This window comes from Equus asinus, chromosome 20 (assembly GCF_041296235.1).
Source record: "Equus asinus isolate D_3611 breed Donkey chromosome 20, EquAss-T2T_v2, whole genome shotgun sequence".
Taxonomy (NCBI): Eukaryota; Metazoa; Chordata; class Mammalia; order Perissodactyla; family Equidae; genus Equus; species Equus asinus.
This window is the reverse complement of record NC_091809.1, coordinates 41290396-41314442: the sequence shown is the minus strand read 5'-3', so window position 1 is coordinate 41314442 and position 24047 is coordinate 41290396. Positions and strand designations below refer to the sequence as shown.

Below are 24047 nucleotides of genomic sequence, written 5' to 3'. Positions count from 1 at the left end.
CTCATTGAATGGTATGTTTCAAATTGATGCATTTTTTGGTCATTTAAATTTACCACAGTAAATGTCTAAAAAATAAAAAATATCAAATTTCTGACTCTAGGTAGGACATAGAAAGTTATAGCAAACCATCATTCTTGCTGAAACAATTAGAAAATGGAAAACAGTTGTAAAAATTGTATTAAAGACATCTAGGAGCACAATAAAATTAATAATATTTCTAATAGAGGTTTACTTATTAAGTAACAACAATGTTAACATTTTAAGTGAACCTTATGAGATGTATCTAAATACTCATAAGAAAAGTGATGGCCTAATTTTTTCAAATAAAAAATACAAATAAATGAACTAAGCAAGAAAATTTATGATACTAAAGAAGAAAGATAATACCCCAATCAAAGAAGAAAGAGAATAATAAATATAAAGCCTGAAATTAATTCATCAGAAAATGGAAAATCAAAGAATTGATAATAACGCTAAAGAGCCAATTATTTAAATGAATATAACAAGAAAACTGAAAATAAGAATGAAGGAAACAATAAACACACAAAACGGAAACAGGGAATGGATGATAAAAGACAGATTTTCAAAATAAGTAAAAAAAAATCTTGTACCTACCTCTCTACAATAACTTGAAAGTCTTAGTGAAGTGGACGAATTTTAAGAAAAATTTTACATTGATTCAAAGAGGAATTTAAAGCCTAAGCAAATTTAAAAAAAGAATTAAAGTTACGAAGAATTTCTTCCAAAGCAGGATCCAAGCCTAGTAAATATTATTGGAGAGTTCTATAAAAAGCATCAAGAAATAAATTTTCCAGAATGTAGAGAAACTTGAGATGGTCCCCAATTCTTTGGGTATAATCCTGACGTCAAAGTCTGCCAAGACAGCATGAAAGGTAAATTCTAAACTATGATTTTGCCAATGAATACAGATGTAAAAGTCCTAAAACTAATACTAAAACAAAAACAACAGCACATTAAAATTGCACCCAGAAATTTTAGAATCTCTTTATATTAAGGAATGTGTTCAGATGTGTTTCATATGAATTGATCAAATTAGAAAATATTGATAATCTCAATAAAACAAAGCAACAACCAAAAAAACCTTCAAAATATTTAATAATCTAGTAATAAAGTGATTTTACCTCAACAGATTAGAAAAGATATATAAAAAATTAAAATGTGAGAAAGAAGAGAAAGATGTTTTCTATCACCATTATCTAATATTTTTCTGAGTTTATGGCTAATTTCAAAGAGGTGAAATATATATGAACGTATTATTTAAAAAACAAGTAAAGCTAGGTCATACTCGTAAGAGAACCGACATAATTTTTAATGGAATGAAATCAATATTCTTGAAACGAATCTTGATATATATAGGAAAATAATATATTATAGAAATAATACAAACCAATGTCAAAGGGTAAGTTACACAATAAACAGAGTTTGAAAATTTAGCTCCTTAGCAAAATGTTAGCTCTTCACCTGAGAAACTTCCAGACGCTTTGTAGATTTAAACAGAAAATAAATAAAAGGACACAAACAAGAATAAAACCTAGGTACTGTAGGATGAATATTGGAACGCAGGAAGACTTTCTAAACATACAAAGCAAACTAAGAAATCATAGAATAGTATTCAAAAGACAAAAAAAGTGTCTTGACCACTAAAGAGTTAAGAACATAACAGTTTATAGAAATTATAAATACACATATGAACACATATATATATATATATATATACATATATATATATATGTTTTTTTTGGTGAGGAAGATTGGCCCTGAGCAAACATCTGTGCCAATCTTCCTCTATTTTATGTGGAATGCTGCCACAGTGTGACCTGACAAATGGTGCTAGGTCTGTGCCCAGGATCCAAACCTGTGAACCCTGGGCCACTGAAGTGGAGTGCGTGAACTAACCACTATGCCACCAGGCTGGCCTGATACATAAATATATTTTAAAAAATATATACCTATTTACATATACATACACATGCATATGTGCATGTAAATATGTGCTTATTTATATGTAAATAGAGCTTCTATTCTTAATAAATAACTCACAAAGAAGGTAAACAAGGACTACAAAACAAATAATGCAAAATCTGGGCAAAGAACAGAGACACCCCTATCAATACGAAAGTCATGAAAGAATTTTTAAAAGACAAAATAATTATTTATCCTCAATAATAGAAATGCATATTAAAATTAGATTTTTAGAAAATTCAATTGAAAAATGATGTAAAGATTGATGATACCTACTGGTGGCTAGAGTGTGGTGAGACTGGACATCTCACATACCTAAATTGGAAGAAATTTTCTGAAAATCAATACATAACAAGCACTCAGTAAAATTTTCTTATCTTTCAGGGATATGTTTTAATAACTTACCTCATTAATATGCATAAAATATTATCAAATACATAAGTGACCTTTAAAATCTTTAACAAGAATAATTTCCCAAAAGCAATAGTAGAGAACAATAAAGTCGGATTAAAGAGCAGGTTTGAGGTGGTTGGCTGAACTCTTACTTTCTCAGGGAACTGTTTTATTGATTTACTTTATACACTTAAACCTTTGATCTATATAGTAATTTAGCATAGTTATAAATTAGGATGCAAAAGAAAGATACAAAAAGAGAATTTTGGAGACAAATAATTGCAAATTTAATCTTTGAATTGTACGCTGTGGTATGGTGATGCAAAAAAAGCTCCAAGTTAGAAGGAGAGCAGATAATTTATCCTACAGGGATGCTTTACCTGAGTCATTGCCCCTCCTTGTATGTGTGTTTCCTTTCTGGTTTTGTTCAAACTTGCCATATGAAGATTAGCCCTGAGCTAACATCTGCTGCCAATCCTCCTCTTTTTGCTGTGGAAGACTGGCCCTGAGCTAACATCTGTGCCCATCTTCCTCTACTTTAGGTGTGGGATGCCTACCACAGCATGGCTTGCCAAGCTGTGTCATGTCTGCACCTGGGATCTGAACCGGGGATCCCCCGGCCGTGGAAGTGGAACGTGAGAACTTAACCGTTGCGCCACCAGACTGGTCCACAGACTTGCCATATCTTTGTATTTAGATTATTATTTTATTGAAAGAAAGAGCTTTTTGTTTTGATGATTATGCCCATAGTTTTCTTTTGGGGTGGTGCTGAAGTGGGAGAGGGGTTTTGCTCTTTTGACTCTCCATATTTTTCCTTGTTATAGTGTCTTTTGTTGGATTCTTAATTCATATATTTTCCTTTTTATTTTCAAATATAGAAAATTATGATTATAGTTTTCTTCTTACTGCTTTGCTGACTGCCTGAAAATTTTTGATATATAGTACTCTCACTATTATTTTCTAAATATGTTTAAAGTTTACATTTGAATTCTTAAACCAAAGAGTTAGTTAAAAGATATTTTTAAATTTCTTAGTGGATGGTTGGTTTTGCCTACTTACTCACTGCTAATTTCTAATAATATAGCATAAATTCTTCCATTTAGAATTTGTAGAATTTTTCTCTGTGATATTATACATGGGCAATTTTTAGAAAAAAACCATGTCTATTTGAAAAGAATATCACTTTCTGTTTTTGAGACAACACCGTTTTATATACTTATTAGTTTAAGCTGGTTAACTGTGTCATTCAAATTCTCTATAGCTTTACATATTTTTTGTTTACATGATTTGGTAGTATCCAACATCTGTATTTACCATTTATTTTTTCTTGTAATTTTAATCTGTTTTTCTTTATGCGTTTTGAAACTAAATTGCTAGGTGTATAAATCTCCAAGACTGTTAGATCTTCTTGTCACATGGCACTTTTTTCAATATCTATTGATAAAATATATGCTATTAATCTTATTCCATCTGTCATTAATATTATCACAATTGTTTCTTCTCAGAGAATTGCCCTGGTTTATATTTTTCTAGCATTTTCACTAATTAATTAATTAATTATTCCATTTTGATTTACTATTTTTATTTAAATGGATGAATATATAAGTTATGAGAAACTTGTCTCTCCAAATCAGCTCACTCTCTTTGTCAGTCAAGAGAAATATTAGCCCTAACAGATGGACCAACTCATTTTTCCTTAACATTTCTGGCTCAACAAACAAAATGCTGCAGACATTAAAAGAATAATGAAAGTGTATTATGTGCAACTTTATGTCAATAAATGTGACAATTTAGATGACATGGGAAAATTCCTTGAACTGATACAGAATTTTAAAGTCTTGATTTATTGTTCATGGTAGAGTCAACTGTGGTGTAGTATTCCAGTGCCCCTTGAGATTAGAAGATGTTCAAGTGCTTAAGAAACCTACTTCCCAGCTGAAATTTCAGCGTGATAGACTGTCAGGAAACAGCATGTTAACTTCTACTGTTTAAAGAATTGCTGGCAATTTTATAGGTGAAAGTAGTCTTTTGAACATTGATCTTTGACAGACTCATCATGCTCTGTATATTATGTAATGTGTTTTAAAGGCAAGTAACCTGAGAAAAATGTCTCAGTCAGTATAACACAGGTGGTTTCTATAACTTAGCAAAGGTGTGGCAATGTGGTAAAGACCATATTTTCAAGGATAAGTTTTATAATTCATTACTAGCCATGTATTCCACTACTTAGCATGAGGGAGAGACAACATTCTCTCCTAAGAGTGAAGCTGGCCTTTGGGTTACTTTACTGGAACTGATGTTAACCATTGGTAGTCATTCTGCCTGCTCTCCCTACTCTGATCCAGAGAATGTAGCAGGGAAGATTGCAGTCTGAGTGAGGACCTTCAGACTATGGTTTCTTAAGAGAAAGTGCTTTTGGTAGATTCTCTGCCCCTTCTTCTACTCCTTAAATATGGCTATGTTAGTTGAGTTTGTAATTATATTCCTTTCTTCATTCTCTTGTTTCTAACAATTAGTTTTCTTTGACCATCATTGATACAGTCTAGGAGACTTTGGTGGTCAGATGCACTTACACAATCAAACATACATCTGGTTTTACTTGCCAGTTTGGAACTTTGAGGATACTGAGAAGTCTAAATTTTCTGATGAGGTACCACCTTTTACAAGGACAAGCCTAGGTTTCTGATGAGTCATTTGTGCTACATTTGAAAATATACTGGACTCCTCTATTTGGTGAAAATTTTTGTCTTCATTTTTGAGCAACACTCAGGTGCACTTCTGGGTCATCAAGGCCTACACAGCTGATGCTCTTCAGTTGGAGTCACTTTCTTGTATGCTGTTTTCCTCTTTCTTGGCTTACTTACTCCACTTACTGGAACATATCCATCAGTAGGTTCTTAAAAACTTTTCTGAGACCTTGAGTTCAGTCGTGCACCACATAAGGACACTTAGGTCAATGATGGACTGCATATACAATGGTAGGCCCATAAGATTAGTACATATAGCCTAAGTGTATAGTAGGTTATACCATCTAGGTTTGTGTAAGTACACTTTATGATGGTCACACAATGATGAAATTGCCCAATGATGCATTTCTTAGAACGTAGTCCCCTCATTGAGCAATGCACATCTGTATCTGAAATGTATTTTTCCCACCCTTCCTTTTGAATAATATTCTGACCAATTTTAGAATTTCAGGATAAAAGTCATTTTCTATTGGAATATTGAAGATATTTCTCCATTGACCTAGCATCCAGTGTTGCTGTTAAGAAGTTCAAAGCTTTCTGATTCTTATTACTGTTTTTTGGTATTTTTTAGCCTCTGGAAATCTTAAGAATCTTTACTTCAACCCAAGTATTTCAAACTTTTATGAAGATATGACTTAGTGGGTCTTTCTCCATTTGTTATACTAAATATTTAGAGGACCCTTTTAATCTGAAGATTTTTAGTTCAGTTTTTCATTTTACCCTGTAAAAATAATTTCTTTATCCCAATTTTCTCTCTTCTCAGCTATTTTCTGGAACTCCCATTAATCAGGTATTGGGCTTCCTAAATTGATTCTGTGATTTTTGTATGTTTTCTCTCATATCTTTCCTTTCATTATTTTCCACAAGTTTCTGGGATATTTTCTTTACTTTATTTTTCAAACTTCCAAGTAAAATTTTTAATTTTGGCTATCAATTTTAGTGTTTGGGTCCTTTGTTGTTAGCTGATTGGTGTTTTTTTTAACATTCTATTCTTGATTTTTAGTTATTTCTTATTGTCTCTCTCTGAGGATATTATACACTTTTTGAAGTTTCCTTTGCTCCCGGCATGATCTTTGTTTCCTTCTAATTTTCTTTTTCAGTTTGTTTGTTTTGCTCTCTTTTATTGGAGGTTTTCCCAAGTGGTGATCCTTGGCTCTCTGCTCACATTTTTAAATGAGACAATGAAAAGCTGATTGGAAGCTCTGTGATCATGGATGGAGTTCTCTCCTGATGAGCTTCACTTCTGAATTATAGGATGATGATCCAGCCTTTCGTGACCCCCCAAGATATCAGTAAATAGAAATCTTCTTTCCCTTGAGTCTTCAGTTTCTTCTGTGAAAATTCAAGGGGGAAACACACTTTAAGTAATTTAAGGCCTCTCTTGATCACTTAAGGCTACAAAGATCTCAGATCTGTCATGTGTACCTTCCATACTTCTGGACAGTCATGGTAAAACAAACCTGAACAAGCCCAGGTGCCTCACATGTAATTCCTGTGGACTGCTTTTAGTAGGCTACTACAGGACTATCTACTTTAGATTTGTTTTAAGTAATAATATCCTTAAACTCACAGGTTTAATATACTAGCTAATATTTCCAAATATACAAGAATATAAGTAGATACTCAAAAAAATAATTTGTATGTAGCATTTAAAAGATCCACTAGTGATTCTTGTGCCTTGCCTTTGGAAACACTGCCCCAGGGTAGAGTGACTAAAATAGCTCCAGATTTATGTCTGCTGGGCCAGATTCTAAGCCAAGTTGCTCTGATTCTCTATGTCTCATTTTTGTTATCCATAAAATTTGCGTAAAAAGAGTGTCTATCTCATGAGTTATCATGAAGAATAAGTGAGTTAATATATGTAAAGCTCTTAGTAAGTGCCTGGCACAATATATAAGTTCAATACTTGGTAACCATCATTATTATTTATTAATAAGTCTAACCTTAAAAAACCTATATCACCTTTCCATTTATTTAGGTATCCTTTAATTTTTTTCCAGCAATATTTTGTAGTTTTCATTGTAGTGGGTTTTCAAGTCTTTTGTTAAATTCATTCTTGAATATTGTTAAGTGAAAAAATTTAAATTTCATTTTCCAAATGTTTTCTCAACATTCAAATGCATTTTTTATATTGACCATGTATTCTATGGCCTTGCTAAATTTATTAGTTCTAATAGTGTTTTTTATTCCTTATAATTTTCTCCATGAACAGTTGTGTTGTTTGACTTTTTTCCTTCCAATCTTTATATCTTTTATTTCCTTTATATGGATAAGAATGTCTATCAATTCTTTGTCCTTGACCTCAGGGAAAGTATTTAATATTTCACTGTTAAGTGTAAGGTAGGCTATAGTAGATTGTTCACAGGTACCTCTCATTAGATTGAGAATATGCCTTTCTATTCTTAATTATTATGAGTGGATGCGGAATTTTGCCAAATGCTTTTCCATACCAATTGAAATGATCATACAATTTTCTCTTTTATTCTATTCATATGGTAATTTACATTGTCTGCATTTTTAATGTTAAACTATCCTTGCTTCTCTGAGATAAATCCTACTTTGTCACGATATTCTGTCATATAATTGTCACATACATCAAGGATACATACTGTCAACATGACCTCACAGTTGATGTTACTGTAATCACCTGGCTGAGCTACTGTTTTTCAGATTTCTTCACTTGAAACTTCCCCACTTTCCATACTTTGGTAGAAACCCCGTATGTGCAGTTTATACTGAGTGGGAGTTTGCTTCACTTCCTTAAGGATAGAGTATTTACCTAAATTATTTGGTATTCTTCTTCAAGAGAGATGTATCTGTTTTCCTCCATTATTTATTTTTCAGTCATTTATTTATATCATGTATGTTTATTTTGTGCTTTGGGTTATAATCCAACTCTACTTTATTGTGTTGCACAAATTGTTTCAGTTTGGCCATTGGGAACTTGTTCAGTTGGCTCCTGTGTCTTTTTGACATACCTCATCAATTTTTTTTGAGCACTTCCTTACTTTCTGTTACTACAAGATGCTCCAGGCTCATCTTTCATATTCCTACCCCAGTCCTGGAATCAGCTATTTCTCAAAGGAACCCTGGTTCCTTTTGTTGGAGAATGTATTTGAAACCAAGATCTGACTGCTAGGTGTGCTTTTTGCTACTGGAATATCATTGCTTCTAGGCACTTTCAGCTGACAGAGCAAGAAAATATATGAGTGTATACTTACCCATGTGTATACACTTCTATAAATATTTCTTTATGTAACCATCTGTATCTTTATTGAGATAAATGTGAGGTCATACTAATGTCTCCAACTCAAGTCCATTACAGCATGAATCATTCTAGCCTTTTCCCCTTGTTTATCTGTAAACTTACCCTCCAACAGTGAGAAACCTGGTTCTCACCATCTGCCATTCACTTAGGTAATAGTTCACTTCTAGTATATACCTAATGTGGTACCAGTAGCATTATCCTATACCTCTGTGAAACTACTTTATCACCTAGAGTACAGTGCCTTCATATAGTTGTTTGCTTTTAGTCTTATAGACTGCACTAATTTCCGTAATTACTCAGGTCAGCACCTTTTCCTTTGCCCTCTGCAGTGAGGTTGTTTCCTATATTCGTAATACAATTAGGTTGTTTTGTTACATTCTGCATTTCATCTTGGAATCCCATGACCTCCTAAATAATTTTTTAAAATATTTGCATACATTAAGGTTCACGCTGTAATGCAAAAGTCCATGAGTTTCAGCAAATGCACAGTGTCCTGTATCCACCATTACGGTATCAAACAGTAGTTTTACAGCCCTAAAAAGCCCCCTGTGTTTAGTCTATTCAAGACTCTTTCTCAGTAAACACATAATAACCACTGAGTATTTTATGTAAACATCTGTATAATTTTGCCTTTTCCAGAATATCATATAGTTGGAATCATACACTACTTAGTTTTTTCAAACTCGCTTTTTTACACTTAGCAGTATGCACTTCAGATTCATTCGTGTCATTTTGTGACTTGATAGCTCAAGTCATTTTATCACTGAATAGTCTTCCATCATATGGATGTACTATAGTTTGTTTATCTCATCACCATATGAAGGAGATCTCCTTTGCTTCCATATTTTGGTGATCATGAATATAGCTGCTCTAGACACTCATATGAAAGTTTTTGTGTGGGCATATGTTTTCTAATCAGTTGGATAAACACCTGGGAGTGTGACTTGAATTGTATGTCAAGACAATGTTTAGCTTTGGAAGAAAATGCCAAACGGTCTTCCAAAGTGACTGTGTTATTTTGCATTCCCAGCAGCAGTGAATCATAGTTCCTGTTACTCTGCATCATAACCAGCAATTGATATTGTCAGCTTTTTGGTTTTTTAACTTTACTCATTCTAATTGGTGTGTAGTGATATCTTTGTTGTTTTACTTTGTAATTTCCTAATGACAAATGATGTATAACATCTTCTAATATGCTTATTTGCCACCTGTATACCTCCTTTGGTGAGATATCTGTTCAGATCTTTTATTCATTTAATTGGATTGTTCGCTTTCTTGTTGAGTTTTAAGAATTCTTTGTGTATTTTGGATACAAATCTTTTATTAGACATGTGTTTTGCAAGTATTTTAGCACAGCTGTAGTTTGCCTTTTGATTTTCTTCACAATGTCTTTTGCAGAGTAGAATTTGTTAATTTTAAGAAAGTGAAACATCCATTATTTTTCATGGATTATGCTTTTAGTGCTGCATTTAAAAACTCATCACCAAACCCAAAGTCCCATACATTTTCTTTTTCTAGAAATTTTATAGCTTGTATTTTACATTTAGGTCTATGTTTCATTTTGAGTTAATTTTTATGAAAGGTATAAAATCAGTGTACAATTTCTTTTTGCATATGGACATCCAATTGTTCCAGCACCATTTGTTAAAAAGACAATTTTTTTCTCCATTGAATTTCCTTTGCTTCTTTGTCAAATATCAGTTGTCTATCTTTGTTTTTATCCCCCCTGGAATATTTATTATATTCCATTGCTTTATGTTTCTATTTTTCTCTAATATCATGCTGCCGTGATTATGGTAATTTTATAGTAAGTATTGAATGAGTCACCCAACTTTGTTTTTCTTGAGTATTGTGTTGGCTATTCTAGGTTTTTTGCCTTTCTGTGTTAATTTCAGCTAGACAGTGGGATAGTGCCTCAACCGCTCCCCCTTTCCTGTCTTAGCAAGGGCTGAAGGGTGCTGTGTGTTGTGGTAGCAGGTTAGGTGGACCGTGTAATAATGGCATCTGCCAGCGCCTCTGTCTCTGGAGAGTTTCAACCGTCCCCTGTCCCTCCAATAGATGATTTTAGATTAACAACTGAACCTTCTTCGCATATGGTGTAGGCACTTTTCAAACTGCTGCTTTTGCACTGGATCCCAGGGCAAATGAGACCGCGCATGAGCCCCTTAAAAGTAGAATCTGTTTCCTATAGCACTTTGGGTTACTTGGATGTCAGCCCTGTTGGTATTCTGAGCCAGACGTTTTGGGGGCTCTTCTTTCAGTGCAGATCCCAAGGGATAGGGTACCTGGTGTGAAGCACTAATACCTCGCTCCTCGGTGAGAAGCTCTAGGATGGTGAGATCCCTCTCTTTGTGGGTCCCTGTGCCAGGGGAGTAAGGTTTTTGGTGAGACCCTGTCACTGCCTTTCTTAACCATCTCAGTGTGGTCCTTTCATCCTTTGCTGTAGAGGAGCAGTTCATTTAGCATCTAGTTTTCAGATCTTTTCAGAGGGAAATGATCCTTATGTAGCTGTGTATTTGGTGTGTTCATGGAAGGAGGTTAAGTTCAGGATCTTCCGGTGCTGCTATCTTTGACCCTCTAATACTCTTATTATTATTATTATTGTTATTATTTTGAGGAGATTAGCCCTGAGCTAACATCTGTGCCCATCTTCCTCTATTTTATATGCGGGATGCCTGCCACAGCATGGCTTGATAAGTGGTGCATAGGTCTGTGCCTGGGATCCCAACCAGCAAACCCCTGGGCTTCGGAAGTGAAGTGGGAGAACTTAACTGCTATGCCACTGGTAAGGCCCCTCTAATATTCATTTTTTAATTGGGTTATTTGTCTTTTTATTGTTGAGTTGTACATGTTTGTTGTATATCTTAGATACAAGTCCCTCGTCACATAAATAATTTGTAAATATTTTCTTCCATTACATGGGTTGTCTTTTCACTTTTTTGATGGTAGGTTTTGAAACAGAAAAGTTTTTAATTTTTATGACATTCAATTTGCATGTTTTTTCTTTTGTTGCTTATGCTGTTGGTGCTATATCTAAGATGCCACTACCTAATGCAAGTTCATGAAAATTTATGCCTGAGTTTTCTTCTAAAATTTTACTCTTCTAGGTTTTACATTTAGGTCTTTGATCCATTTTGAGGTTTTTTTTTTTTTTGTATGTGTATGTATTGTGTAAGGTAAGGTTCTTCATTGTCTTGCACGTGGATATCCAGTTGTGCCAGCACTGTGTTTTCCAAAAGAATATTCTTTCCCTTTGAATTGTCTTGCACTTTTGTTGAAAATCAATTGACCATTCCTGTGAGGGTTGATTTCTAAACTTTCAATTGCATTCTAATGATCTATAGGTCTATCTTATGACAGTACCACTCAGTCTTGATTCCTGTAGCTTTGTAGTAAATTTTGAAATCAAAATGTGTAAGTCCTCCTACTTTGTCCTTCTATTTGATGATTGTTTTAGCTATTCTGAGTATCTTGAATTTCCACATGAATTTTAGAATCAACTCTCAATTTCTGCAAGGAAGCCTGGTGGAATTTTGATGGGGATTGTGTGAAACTGTAGATCAATTTGAGGAATTTATACTGCTTTTTAAAAGATTTTCTCAGTTACTCTAGGGTTTCCAACATACATTTTTAACAAATCTAAGTCCACCTTCAAATAACACTATGCCACTTCACCTGTAGGTACCCTATAACAGAGTATTCCCAATTCTTTTCTCCTCATATGGATTGAATTTTGTCCCCCCCCCCAATTCATACGTTGAAGTTCTAACTCCTAATGCCTCATAGTCTGATCATAATTTTAGAGTCTTTACAAAAGTAATCAAGTTAAAATGAGGTCCTTGGGGTGAACTTTAATGCAGTATGACTGGTGTCCTTGTAGAAGGGAAAATTTGAAGACTGGCACACATGCAGAGAATGCCATGTGAAGATGAAGGCAGAGATCTAGGTGATGCTGCTACTTGCCAAGGATTGCCAAAGATTGTCAGCAAACCACCAGAAGCTAGGTGAGAGGCAAGGAACAGATTCTCCTTTACAGCGCTCTGAAGGAGCCAACCCTGCCAACACCTTGATCTTGAACGTTTACCCTCTAGAACAGTGAGAAAAACTTTTGTTTTTTAAGCCACGTTGTTTGTGGCACTTTGTCCACATTATGGTGGCTCCACATTATGACTGGATTCCCATCCCTTATGACGTTGCCATCATTCATTTTACTTATCCATAACTCATTCATTTACTTATCTATAACCCAATGTATTGTTATTTTTCTTAAACAGTTATTGATCAATTAGGAATAAGAAAAATTTTAAAAGTTATTTAATCTTCATTTATTCTTTCTCCCATACTCTTCCATATTTTAATCTTTCCAAATTTCTAATCTATATCATTTTCTTTATCCTCACAGAGCTTCTTCTAGCATTTCTTGCAGGGAAGGTCTGCTAGTAATGAATTCTTTCAGTTGCTATTTGTGTGAGAAAGTCTTTATTTCTCTTTAACTTTTAAAGAATAATTTTGCTGGGTTTAGAATTCTAGGTTGGTGATTTTTCTTTCTTTCAACACTTTAAATATATCATCCACTTTGTTCTTGCTTGCCTGGATTCTGATAAGATCTGCATGGTAATTCTCATCTTTGTTCCTCTAGAGTTGAGAAATATTTTCCTCTGGCTTCTTTCGAGATTTTTCTCTTTGGTTTTGGTTTTCTACTATTGGATATGATGTACCTAGGTACGGCTTTTTTGGGTGTTTATCCTGTTTTGTGTGCTTTGACCTTCCTGGATCTGTGGTTTCATGTCTATCATTATTTTTGGAAAATTCTAAGCCATTATTACTTTGGATATTTCTTTTAGTCTATTCTATTATTCCTTCTGATATTCCAATTGTGTATATGTTGGACCTTTTAAAATTATTCCAATGTTCTTGGATGCTCTATTCTATTTCTCTTTTCCAATTGTACTCTCCACATTTCAGTTTGGGAACATTCTATTGAAAGCTTACTTTCAAGCTCACTTATTCTTTCCTTGGCTGTGTCCACCCTACTGATGAGCCTATCAAAGACATTCTTTTTTTTTTTTTTTTAAGATTGACACCTGAGCTAACAACTGTTCCAATCTTCTTTTTTTTGTTGTTGCTTTTTCTCCTCAAATCCCTCCACTACATAGTTGGATGTTTTAGTTGTGGGTCCTTCTAGTTGTGGCATGTGGGATGCTGCCTCAATATGGCCTGATGAGTGATGCCATGTCCACTGCCAGGATCCAAAGCGACGAAACTCTGGGCCGCTGAAGTGGAGCATGTGACCTTAACCACTTGCCCATGGGGTCAGCCCCAAACACAAAGTGGGCCATAGTTTGCTGACCCCAGGTTTTTGTTTTTTCCTGTGGAAGATTCAACCTGAGCTAACATCTGTTGCTAATCTTCCTCTATTTTGTATGTAGGTTGCTGCCACAGCATGGCCGCCAACAAGTGGTGAAGGTCTGTGCTTGGAACCTGGGCACCGAAGTGGAGCATACTGAACTTAACCACTAGGCCACAAGGCTGGCCGCTCAAAGACATTCTTGATTTCTGTTTCAGTGTTTTGGATTTCTAGTGTTTCATTTAGACTCTTTTATAGAATTTCCATTTCTCTCCTTACATTACCAATCTGTTCTTGCAGGTTGTCTACTTTTTCCATTAGAGCCCTTAACATATTAATCATAGCTATTTTAAATTTCTTGCTTGATAGCTCCAATATCTGTGTGATATATGAGTCTGATATCTGGTTCTGTTGCTTAGTTTTTCTCTTCAGACTGTGTTTTTGCTCACCTTTTAGCATGCCTTGTAATTTTTCTTTGAAACTAGACATGATATACCAGGTAATAGGAACTGAGGTAAAGAAACTATAGGGTAAGAATTTATTTTAACTGGTCAGTAGTAGCACTGTATTTGATATTTGCTGTAGCTGTGGGTGTCAGAGGCTTCAAATTATTCTATTGTTTCCCCCGTTGACTTTAGGCTTCCTTTAGTATTTGTTCTTAGAGAGTCTGTGTCTGGCTGCTGTTTAGCTATAATTCATTATTACCATACTGGAACCCCGTTGAGGTGGAGGTAAGATTCACGAGGAAGGGGAAGCATTCTACAACTTTGTGACTAAATCTCAGTCTTTTAGTGGGTCTGTGTCCCTATACTCACCCCTTTAAGTGATCCACCAGGGCTATAGGGGACTGGAGTGGGAGAAATGCCCTTTACCAAGGTGGGATATGACCCTAGTAATGTATTTTATCCTGGAGAATGGGTATCTTTTTTGGAGAATTGTATGGGCCAATTTCACAATTGTTACTCCTGCCCTCCCCCTGCTAGTGCCAGGAGAGTGTGTTTTTTGACTCTCCACTATGAGAAACTAGTAGGGTTCTTGGGGAGTAAACACACTAAAGTGTGGGGCCTCCCTAAGACTGAAGCCCTCAGGCGTGTCCCGCTCTCAGGTTTCAGCAATTCACTAAAATTGCCATTTAAGTTCTCCTCCCACTTTGTGATTCCAGAGGCTTCTGCTCCTGGTAAGCAGCTCTCCACTATGATCCTCTCTGCTTCACTTGTCTCTCCAGGTTTTGAGGTGGTGTTTCTCCCTGTGAACTCAGTTCCCTGATGGATCCAAGAAGTCAATGACTTTCAGTTTGTTCTTGTTCTAAGGATAGGTGTATCAAATTCGAAGCTCTTCCTTTGTTGAAGCTAAAACTGATATACAACTTTGTGTATTTGAAATATTTCGTTAAAATTAAAACAAAATAAATACATAGATGTTAACAAAGAAAATCAAGGAAGCATGTGTCAAGCATGGCAAGTTCAAGAAACTTCAAGTGGTTTGGTGTGCAGATCATAGTGTATGTGTGAGAGGTCTGTGTATGAAATAATGAACCTGGAGAGGTGGGCAGGTGTCAGAAGGTGCAGGTCCTCTGCAGAGCATGACACATTGGAGTTGCATTAAATCATTTGTGTCTTATTCTTTTAAAATCCTTAGTGTTTAGCATAGTGCCTAGTAAATGGAAAGTGCTTCTTAAATGCTTATTGAATGAAGAAAGAACAAAGGAAAGAAAAAATAATTGAAAAGTCATACATAAAATTAAGTTAAATTTGGGATGATACTTTACATTTCTATTAGGGGAGATGAAGAGATTCATTCTAGGGATCTTATAAGTAGCCAGCTTTTTCAATGTCTTTTAAAATAAATACATGGAAATATCCCTTTTATTTTTAAGGTTTTCAAATGTTGAGGCAGCTTTGCATTTAGGTAGTGATTTTTTTTTTTTTTTTTTTTTGGTGAGGAAGATTGTCCCTGGGCTAACATCTTTTGCCAATCTTCCTCTATTTTGTATGTGAGATGCCACCATGGCATGGCTTGATGAACAGTATGTAGGTCCATGCCTGAGATCTGAACCTGCGAACCCTGGGCTGCTGAAGTGAAGCATGCAAACAACAACTACATCACTGGGTTGGGCCCTAGATAGTAATTTTTAAACTTCGATTAATATCTATGGCATCCTCTTGCTGCTTCTCATATGAATGAGAAGTTATTCTTTGGATAATGTCCCTGAAATTAAGACTGATGATCAAACTCTTCGGGGTGGTTTGATATTCTAGTTGCCCTTCCTTATATTTCCCTGGAGACTGTAGTTTCTCTGGGCTTCCCAGAGCCATGGACAGGAAATTTTTCTTCCATATATTTTCTCATCTAACTTTACAGAAACAGTAGTTCTTTACTACCCTTCTAAAGTGCAGGAACAACGTTTTCTATTTGCTTCCCTTGCCCATGACTTTAGCATCATCCTAGGGCTGAAAATTTATATGCAAAGTAGATCTATCTCTCTGAAGTAGGTGAATATTTTTCCAGGGAGTGAGGGGAAACTTGCCCCTTTTGTTGTTTGGGGTTGTAAATGAGAAATCTGTCACTTCCTGGAAACTATGTCTAAATACCTGGCATGTGGGAATCTATCAGATTTTCTAAATAAAAGCCACATAAAGCTGGAAAATATTAAACACAGTAAATTTTGCGGACATTTTGGCTAATCTGTGTCATAGATGAGGGAAGTGAGGATTAGAGAATTTCAGAAGATTGTTCCTGTTTATGCAACTAGTTACTGGGAGAATTGAATTAGCAATATTTCCTCTACATACCACTTTTCAGTTTTTGCGAGTGATTATTTTTGATTTTCATAAACCGTAAATAGTGTCAGTGCTATCCTGAGTTTTATTCTCCTGGTGTTTGATTACATCAATATATGATGATCAAATGCTTGGTGTCCTATAGAACCACTTAAAACATTCTTCTTATAGTAAATGAAATAGGGGAGAATTCCCCATAGACGCAGAGGCAATTATTTCAGAGAAGCTTGTGGATCCTGTGATGAATATGTCCATTTTCCCTAGCAGGTTCTCTTGCCAGGTCATATCAAGCAGGTGAATCCAGCAAATTATTCCCAGGTGACAGGTTTTGTCCTCCTGGGGCTCTCTCAGGTATGGGAACTTCGGTTCCTCTTCTTCATTGTCTTCTCTGTTATGTATCTTATGACCACAACTGGAAATCTCCTTATTGTGGCCATAGTGACCTCTGATCCACGCCTGCACACAACCATGTACTTTCTCTTAGGGAATCTTTCCTTATTGGACTTTTGCTACTCTTCCATCACAGCACCTAGGATGTTGGTTGACTTGCTCGCAGGCAACCCCATCATTTCCTTTGGTGGCTGCCTGACTCAGCTCTTCTTCTTCCACTTCATTGGAGGCATCAAGGTCTTTCTGCTGACTGTCATGGCATATGATCGCTATGTCGCCATTTCCCAGCCCCTGCGCTACATGCTTATTATGAATCAGACAGTTTGTGGGCTTCTCATGGCAGCCTCCTGGGTGGGGGGCTTCATCCACTCCATTGTACAGGTTAGACTGATTATCCAGCCGCCATTCTGTGGGCCTGACAAGCTGGACAACTTTCACTGTGATGTGCCCCAGCTGATCAAATTGGCTTGCACAGATACTTCTGTCTTAGAGCTTCTGATGGTGTCTAACAATGGCCTGATTGTGTTTTCTGGCCCTGATGTGTTTTCTGGCGCTCCTAGGATCCTACATAGCACTGCTAGTCATGCTCCAAAGCCATTCTCAGGAGGGCAGCAGCAAGGCCTGTCCACTTGTGCCTCTCATATTGCTGTGGTGACCTTAATCTTTGTGCCTTGCATCTACATCTATGCAAGGCCATTTCAGACATTCCCCATGGATAAGCTGGTGTCTGTGCTGTACACAATGGTCACTCCTATGCTGAATCCTGCATTCTATACTCTGAGAAACAAAGAAGTGATCATGGCCATGAAGAAGCTGTGGAGGAGGCAAAAGGACCTTCTTGGTCCCCTGAAGCACTGACCCCCAGATTAGCAGAGGCAGGAACCTGAGAATCTGAGAGATGCTTCAGTATACCAGTCTTCCTGAGAAGACCCACAACATAGCTAAAACTATTTGTCTACATCTTCACTATTGTTCTTAGTTTCAGTCAAGTTCTTGTAATCTGAACTTTTAACCAAGCCAGAAAGTGGAATGAGTTCGAGCTTCTCCCAAGTGTCTTTTAGAGAAAAAGCCTCAAGTGCTATGCAGAAATGATGTTTGGCTCAAATGGCACTTTCCTAGATGAACATGATGTTGGTCCTGCTGAGAAAGTTCCAACTGCAATATACATGCAGGTGGTAAATCTGGTGTTTCTTTTCTGATACTGCTTTTTAAACACAAATACATTTGTAGAGCTCAAAAACAATTACAAAGTTCCTGGAGACAGGAGGAACCTGGAGGTAAAAATAAATGTTGGGTGCTGAGTTTTTATTTCAGGAGGCTGATTGAATTTAATGTCAATGAAGGGAAAGAGAATTATCTTGGGCAAATTACTTTTTCCTTTACAGTTTCTTAAGGTTATCATCATCATCATCATCATCATCTAAATAATATTATTAATAGCTTATTATGCGTCAGGCATTGTACCAAATGATTTACGTTTATTATTTATTTTAGTTCTTTCAATATTCTTGTGAAGTAAGTATCTTCATTTTAAAAACAAATCAATTGCAGCTTAGAGACATTAAATAATTTATTTAAGGCCCCAGAGCTTGTTTCTGGAATCCAACACTGATCTATTTAACTTTGGAGCCCAAGTTCTTGATGATATCTAAAATTCCTTGTAGCTACTAAGGGTCATTATCTCTTTCTGAGTTTGTGCCAGTTAAATTGGTATCATGGTAGATATGATACTTTAAATTGATCTTAGCCTAGTATGATTGGGAGAGTCAGATAGACTAGATATTGGAATATGGGGACTTGGAGTAAAATACCATTTGTGGACAACAACTGAAGCCAATGAAGAATGCAGAATTGGGTTATAATGTGGGAAGGTGGATTATCCTCTAGTCCCTAAATAAGAGTGGTATCAGATAATACATAAGTACCCTTAGCATCTCTACTTCAATTTAAGAGGGTATGGAGAAATGGTCATGGCCCTCTCTTCCATACTCTCTCTATTCCTCCACAACACATTAACTCCTTGATCCAGATTCCTGCATCTTCTATCACCAAATTAATCAGTTGTCTTCTTACCTGCATCAGAGGATTTTTATCTGAAATGTACTGAAGAAATCAGTATACATTTATCCTCACTTCTGTACCTAGGAGTTAATTTTAAAATAAAACAAAGCAAGGTTTTTTTTTAACTTGTTGAATGCTATTTAATCAATCAGATTTAATCAATCAGTGATACTCTCCATGGATGTGTGATGTGAAGAGGATGACGCTTTACAAATATATCTGCAATTAAGTTATTACCCATAATTTATATTTTAGTAAGTAAATTAGTATAAGCAAAGATCCTTTCAACAATAAAATCCAGCTGAGAGGGAATGTCTAGTATACAGGACCTAGGGCATGGGTCAAACTCCAAAGAAGACAGGCATAGGACTAGAGAAAAGGGAGTTGTGATATTGAAAGAGAAGATATGACAGCATAGAGCAAACACTTGAGCTATTTAAAGAGAATATATTTTAATGGGAAGAGAATTTTGGAATCAGAAGATTCAAGTCAGAGTTCTCTTTCTGTGCAGTTTAATTTGGGAACAAGAGTCTAATTCTCTCCAGTATACCCTGAATTTGTAGCAGAGTCACATGTTTACTTATACAAGTCACATGTGCAAATAAAATGTAGCTTCTTTATTTTCAATAACTGGTATGAAATTCTGCACAAGTACCATCCTGCTGAATAGTAGGGAAAAAGAGCTAAAATGTAAACAAGTCTAATACACTTACTTCTATGCCTAAAATGAAATAATTTCTTTTAGTAAATGGTCATTCTCTTCAAAAAATAACTCAGTCCCTTAGGATTCTGCCTTCTTCTTCTTTCCAACTTTGTCCTCTTTTAAAGTGGTGTCGAAATGTATACAGTAGGAGTGCAGTTTACTCGACCCCAAGGTGATGAAGGAAGACAGAGACCTCAGATCCACACAGTGTCTTCTGGGTGCTTGGTGGTCTCTGTTGCAGTGTGGCTCACCTGGGCTGCTTTCTGCACTCATGACTGGATGTGGGAGTAATTCTATTTCTGAGTGCTCTTCTGACTCCTGATGATAAAGTCTGTCAGTGATATGCTCAAGGTCTGGTTTCTCTTTTTTCTCAGGGCTGAGTGATGCTCCCATTCTAGCCTAATCTCTTGTACTTTCTACCGTTCCTCAACCAAGTCCTTCACCCCAAATATTGGCCCCTCAAAATGTTAAAAACCACCTAATGCAATCTCTTTATTTTACACATGAGGAAGTTAAGTAAAAATGAGAAAGCCATTTGTTCAAGTGCACAGGGCAAGCAAGTTGGAACAACAAGAATTTGTTTTGATATCTAGTTCCGTACTGTATTTACCAAACAGTGCATCTTAAAGTATTAAGAACAGAGCTGCACTGACTAGCTCAGGCTCATTTTTCCAGTCTCATGTCTTCCTTCTCTTTGCCCCACAATCTATCATATTGTGTTTCTTTCAGTTTCCTGATTATGCTCAGGGCACCTCTGAGCTTCGTACCTGCAGAAGTGCTATAGAAAACACTCAGCACCCTTCTAAACCTGGTTTAACTCCTGTGATCTTAGGTGAGATATCACTTCTTCTGGGAAGCTTTCACTGTCCCCTTCCTTGTGTATTAAGTACCGTTCTCTGTGTCCCATAGAATTCTTGCTTTCCAAATTGTAGTACTTTATTAACCTGGTTCTACTGTAGACTGTAAGATCTATAGGAAAGAAGAGTATTTATCTCATCAACTCTGCTTCCAAATTATATTTGCATTGTCCATTTTTCTCAACCACCCCTGCGATTCTAAAGTCACAACTAGCCACATCTGTCATCTAGGCTATGCAATAACTGCCTAGATGATTTTCTAACATCCGCTTTTGCCTCTTTCTAATCAACTGTCCCAGCAACAACTGATTGATCTTTTAAAATATGATTTGATCACTCTCTTGCTTAAAACTTTTCAAAGGCTTTTACATTGCCTTTAAAAAGGAAGAAAGATCCACATAAACCTGCCTGAACTGATTGCAGCCACCTCTCCAGCTCTGCTCCTCATTTACATTTGTTTCTCTGAGTCCCTCTTTTCTTACTGGGAGTCTTCGCAAATACTACTCCCTCTTCCTCCAGAATCCTCCTATCCTACTTTTTGTCTGGCTAGCTCCTGCTCAATCTCAGGTCTCATTTTAAAGGTCACATCAGAGATGTGTTCCCTGATCCTAAATTCAAATTATTTGCCCTTATTAGTCCCTCTAACAAAACTCTACTCTTTTCTCAAAAGCATTTATCAGAAATTACAACTACCTACTGACTTATGCATTTAGGGATTTTTTGCCAGCCGTCACAGCTACACTATAAATTCCATAAATGGAGAGTTATTGCCACCTTGTTTACTACTGTAGACCCAGGGCCTAGCTCCACAGCCTAGATTTAGGAGCAGCAGAGGAACCTCAGGCGCTGCATTGAGGAGGCATTTACTCTCAGGTTTGTGCACAGTCTGACCCTGCACTTGCACGACCAAGTAAGAGAGTGTATCTCTTTAAAATTTATACACTAAAAAGCTTCCTTGGCTCACTCTAACCCAATCCCTGCCTAGCCCAGTGCCTAAATATATTAAATATTTAATAATATTTCTTAAAGGAATAATTGAATGATTGTTACCTTATTAGTGTCTATTAGGTAGAATTTGACTTGAGAACTTGGGATATTTAAATATTTCGTTGGTCTCAGCACTCCTCCTTTATGAGACTCCTGCCGGAGCTGCTAGTCACATAAAGAACAGCAGCCAATGAGGATCAAGAAACCATTTATTACTGCAGCCAGAATTTGATTTCCCAATATGGAGGTTCTAGGTAATCTTGTTTGTCACACTCAGTCTAGATGGAAGGCCTCAGAAGGCCTCTTACTCCTCTCTTGTCTCCATACCTGAATCTCCAGATTTTAGCATTCCCTGATTGGCTTCATGATACAGGATGGTGAAGCAGTAGTAAGTGTGCTTAAGAGAACCCATGACAAAGAAGAGGAGCAGCCAGCCTTCCTGCACAGAGGCCCATGCTCACCCATCCCAAAGGAAATGTGTCCTAACCAGCATTAGGAATTCAACCAGCTGGTGCAGCATTCTCTGTGGGGAGGTGGAAGTATAAGGAAGGTTGGACAGAGAAAAATGAAGGCTAACTTTCATATTTCATGTTGTATATTTATGAAAACTATTCTCTTATCTGAGAAAAGTGCAGGGTACTGTCTGAGTGATTAGTTTTTCAAATACATTTAAAAAATTGAATAAATTGTTAATCTCCCAATCTAATAGGACTATTTTCTTTTACTTGTGACCCTTATAGTCTCTTGCAGCCATGTGTCTGTGCCACCTCAGGGCATCTCTCAGGGCTTGCTTCACCTTATCATTGCGGAGACTGAAGATGAACGGGTTCAGTAGGGGTGTGATGATACAGCTCAGGACTGAGGCAGCTTTTTTGAGCAGCATGGACTGAGCCTCTGAGAGACGGATGTAGAGGAAAATGGAGCTGCCATAGACGATGATCACCACAGTAAGATGTGAGGCACAAGTGGAGAATGCTTTCTTTCGCTTGGCAGCTGTGGGGGCCCTGAGAACAGTGGCAAGAATGCAGGCATAAGAGACTGAGGTCAGTGCCAGTGAGCCCAGTAACACTGATGTGGAAAGCACAAAAGCCACCAGCTCCAGCAGGCGAGTGTCCCCACAAGAGAGTCTCAGCAAGGGCCAACTGTCACAAAAGAAGTGGTCAATACCATTGGGGCCACAGAAAGGGAGGCTGGCCATGAGGATGGTGGGGCAAAGGACCCAGAGGAATCCAGCTAACCAGGAGGCCAGCACTAGCTGGGAACAGATCGGACCACTCATCAGCGTCTCATAGTGTAGTGGTTGGCAGATTGCCAGGTAACGATCTAGAGCCATGACAGCTAAGAGGAAGAAGTCGGTGGTGCCTAGGAGGAAGTAGAGGTAGGACTGGATGAGGCAGCTGGCAAAGGAGATGGAGTGATCCCCTGTGAGGATGATGACAAGCATCTTGGGAACCACAACAGACACAAGCAACAGCTCCAGGAAGGACAGGTTCCACAGAAAGAAGTACATCTGTGTGTGCAGGCGTCGGTCCACCCAGCTGAGCCCAATAATTAGCAGGTTGCCTGTGGCTGTTACAACGTAGGTCACCATCAACCCCAGGAACAGCAAGAACTGCAGGATGTGGCTACTGGGGAAACCCAGAAGGACAAACTCTGTTACCTGAGTCCAGTTTTCAGGGCTCATCTCCAGTCAACTGCAGGAGAAGTGAAACAGACCTTTGTAAGTGGGTCCTTAGCCACCAATCCTCATTTAATCAATCAGTAACACAGTATTGAGTACCTAGCATTTCCTTACATTCTGAGAATACATAAATCTATCTTTGTGTCTGCAAGTGACTTACAAGGACAGAAACAATTATGATATCAGGCAGCATATCGATAATAACATGGATGATTTTGAACACTAATTGTGTATTAGGAAATTTATATGTGTATCTCCTCTTGCAGCATTCCTTAAAGATAGGTATTACTGTTCTCATAAATAAGGAAAAGATGACTGAAGAAGCTTAAGGAATTCTTCTATGATCAAATAGGAAGCAGATTGTAGAGGCAGGACTTCATGCCAACTTCTGTGGCTGCAACGCAAAAAAATACTTCTGTTTCACTTATGCTGGATACCACATGAGCAGTGTGGCTTTAGAAGAATTCAGAAGAGTGGAGGGGTCAGAGAAGACCTGACTGAATAAATGCACCATGAACACAATCTTATCAGTATCAAGAACTCTTCTTTTAGTGTTGGTGGTCTTCTGTGTATTGGCTTAACATAAAATGAGAGAATAAAAATCTGGGCTTTCAGTACCTGTAGAGATTTCATTTTCCTTAACCAGTCAGAGAACTACATGGAATTGAACTGTGCAAAGCCCCAGTGCTGTCATAAGGTGTTTCTTGTGTTTTTTTGTTGTTGGTTTTACCAACACTTCCTTCTATAGGTTACAAGAAATCTCTCTTCCTAATGTAACATTTATTAGCCCTCTCTCAACTTCAGGTCTGCCAACATTCTAATGGAATAAGATGAACAGGAAGAGGGAATG

At 36.9% G+C, this 24047-nt stretch overlaps 2 protein-coding genes and 1 non-coding gene across 3 annotated transcripts; 2 read left to right on the top strand and 1 right to left on the bottom strand.

Moving 5' to 3' along the window:
* The first annotated feature begins 4544 nt into the window (after window positions 1-4544).
* LOC123279188 (small nucleolar RNA U3) lies at window positions 4545-4755 on the top strand. Its single transcript, XR_006517107.1, has one exon. It is a non-coding gene; the product is annotated as a small nucleolar RNA U3 (small nucleolar RNA).
* Window positions 4756-12297: 7542 nt separating this feature from the next.
* OR4D5 (olfactory receptor family 4 subfamily D member 5) lies at window positions 12298-17766 on the top strand. The gene is given in 5 exon segments (XM_044753051.2): window positions 12298-12395; window positions 14195-14237; window positions 16786-17439; window positions 17441-17525; window positions 17528-17766. Coding segments are annotated over 5 exon segments (1119 nt in total).
* Window positions 17767-22237: 4471 nt separating this feature from the next.
* On the bottom strand, window positions 22238-23200 carry OR6T1 (olfactory receptor family 6 subfamily T member 1). Its single transcript, XM_014843693.2, has one exon. The coding sequence runs from the start codon at window positions 23198-23200 to the stop codon at window positions 22238-22240; it is 963 nt and encodes a 320-aa protein (XP_014699179.2).
* Between the last annotated feature and the right edge of the window lie 847 nt (window positions 23201-24047).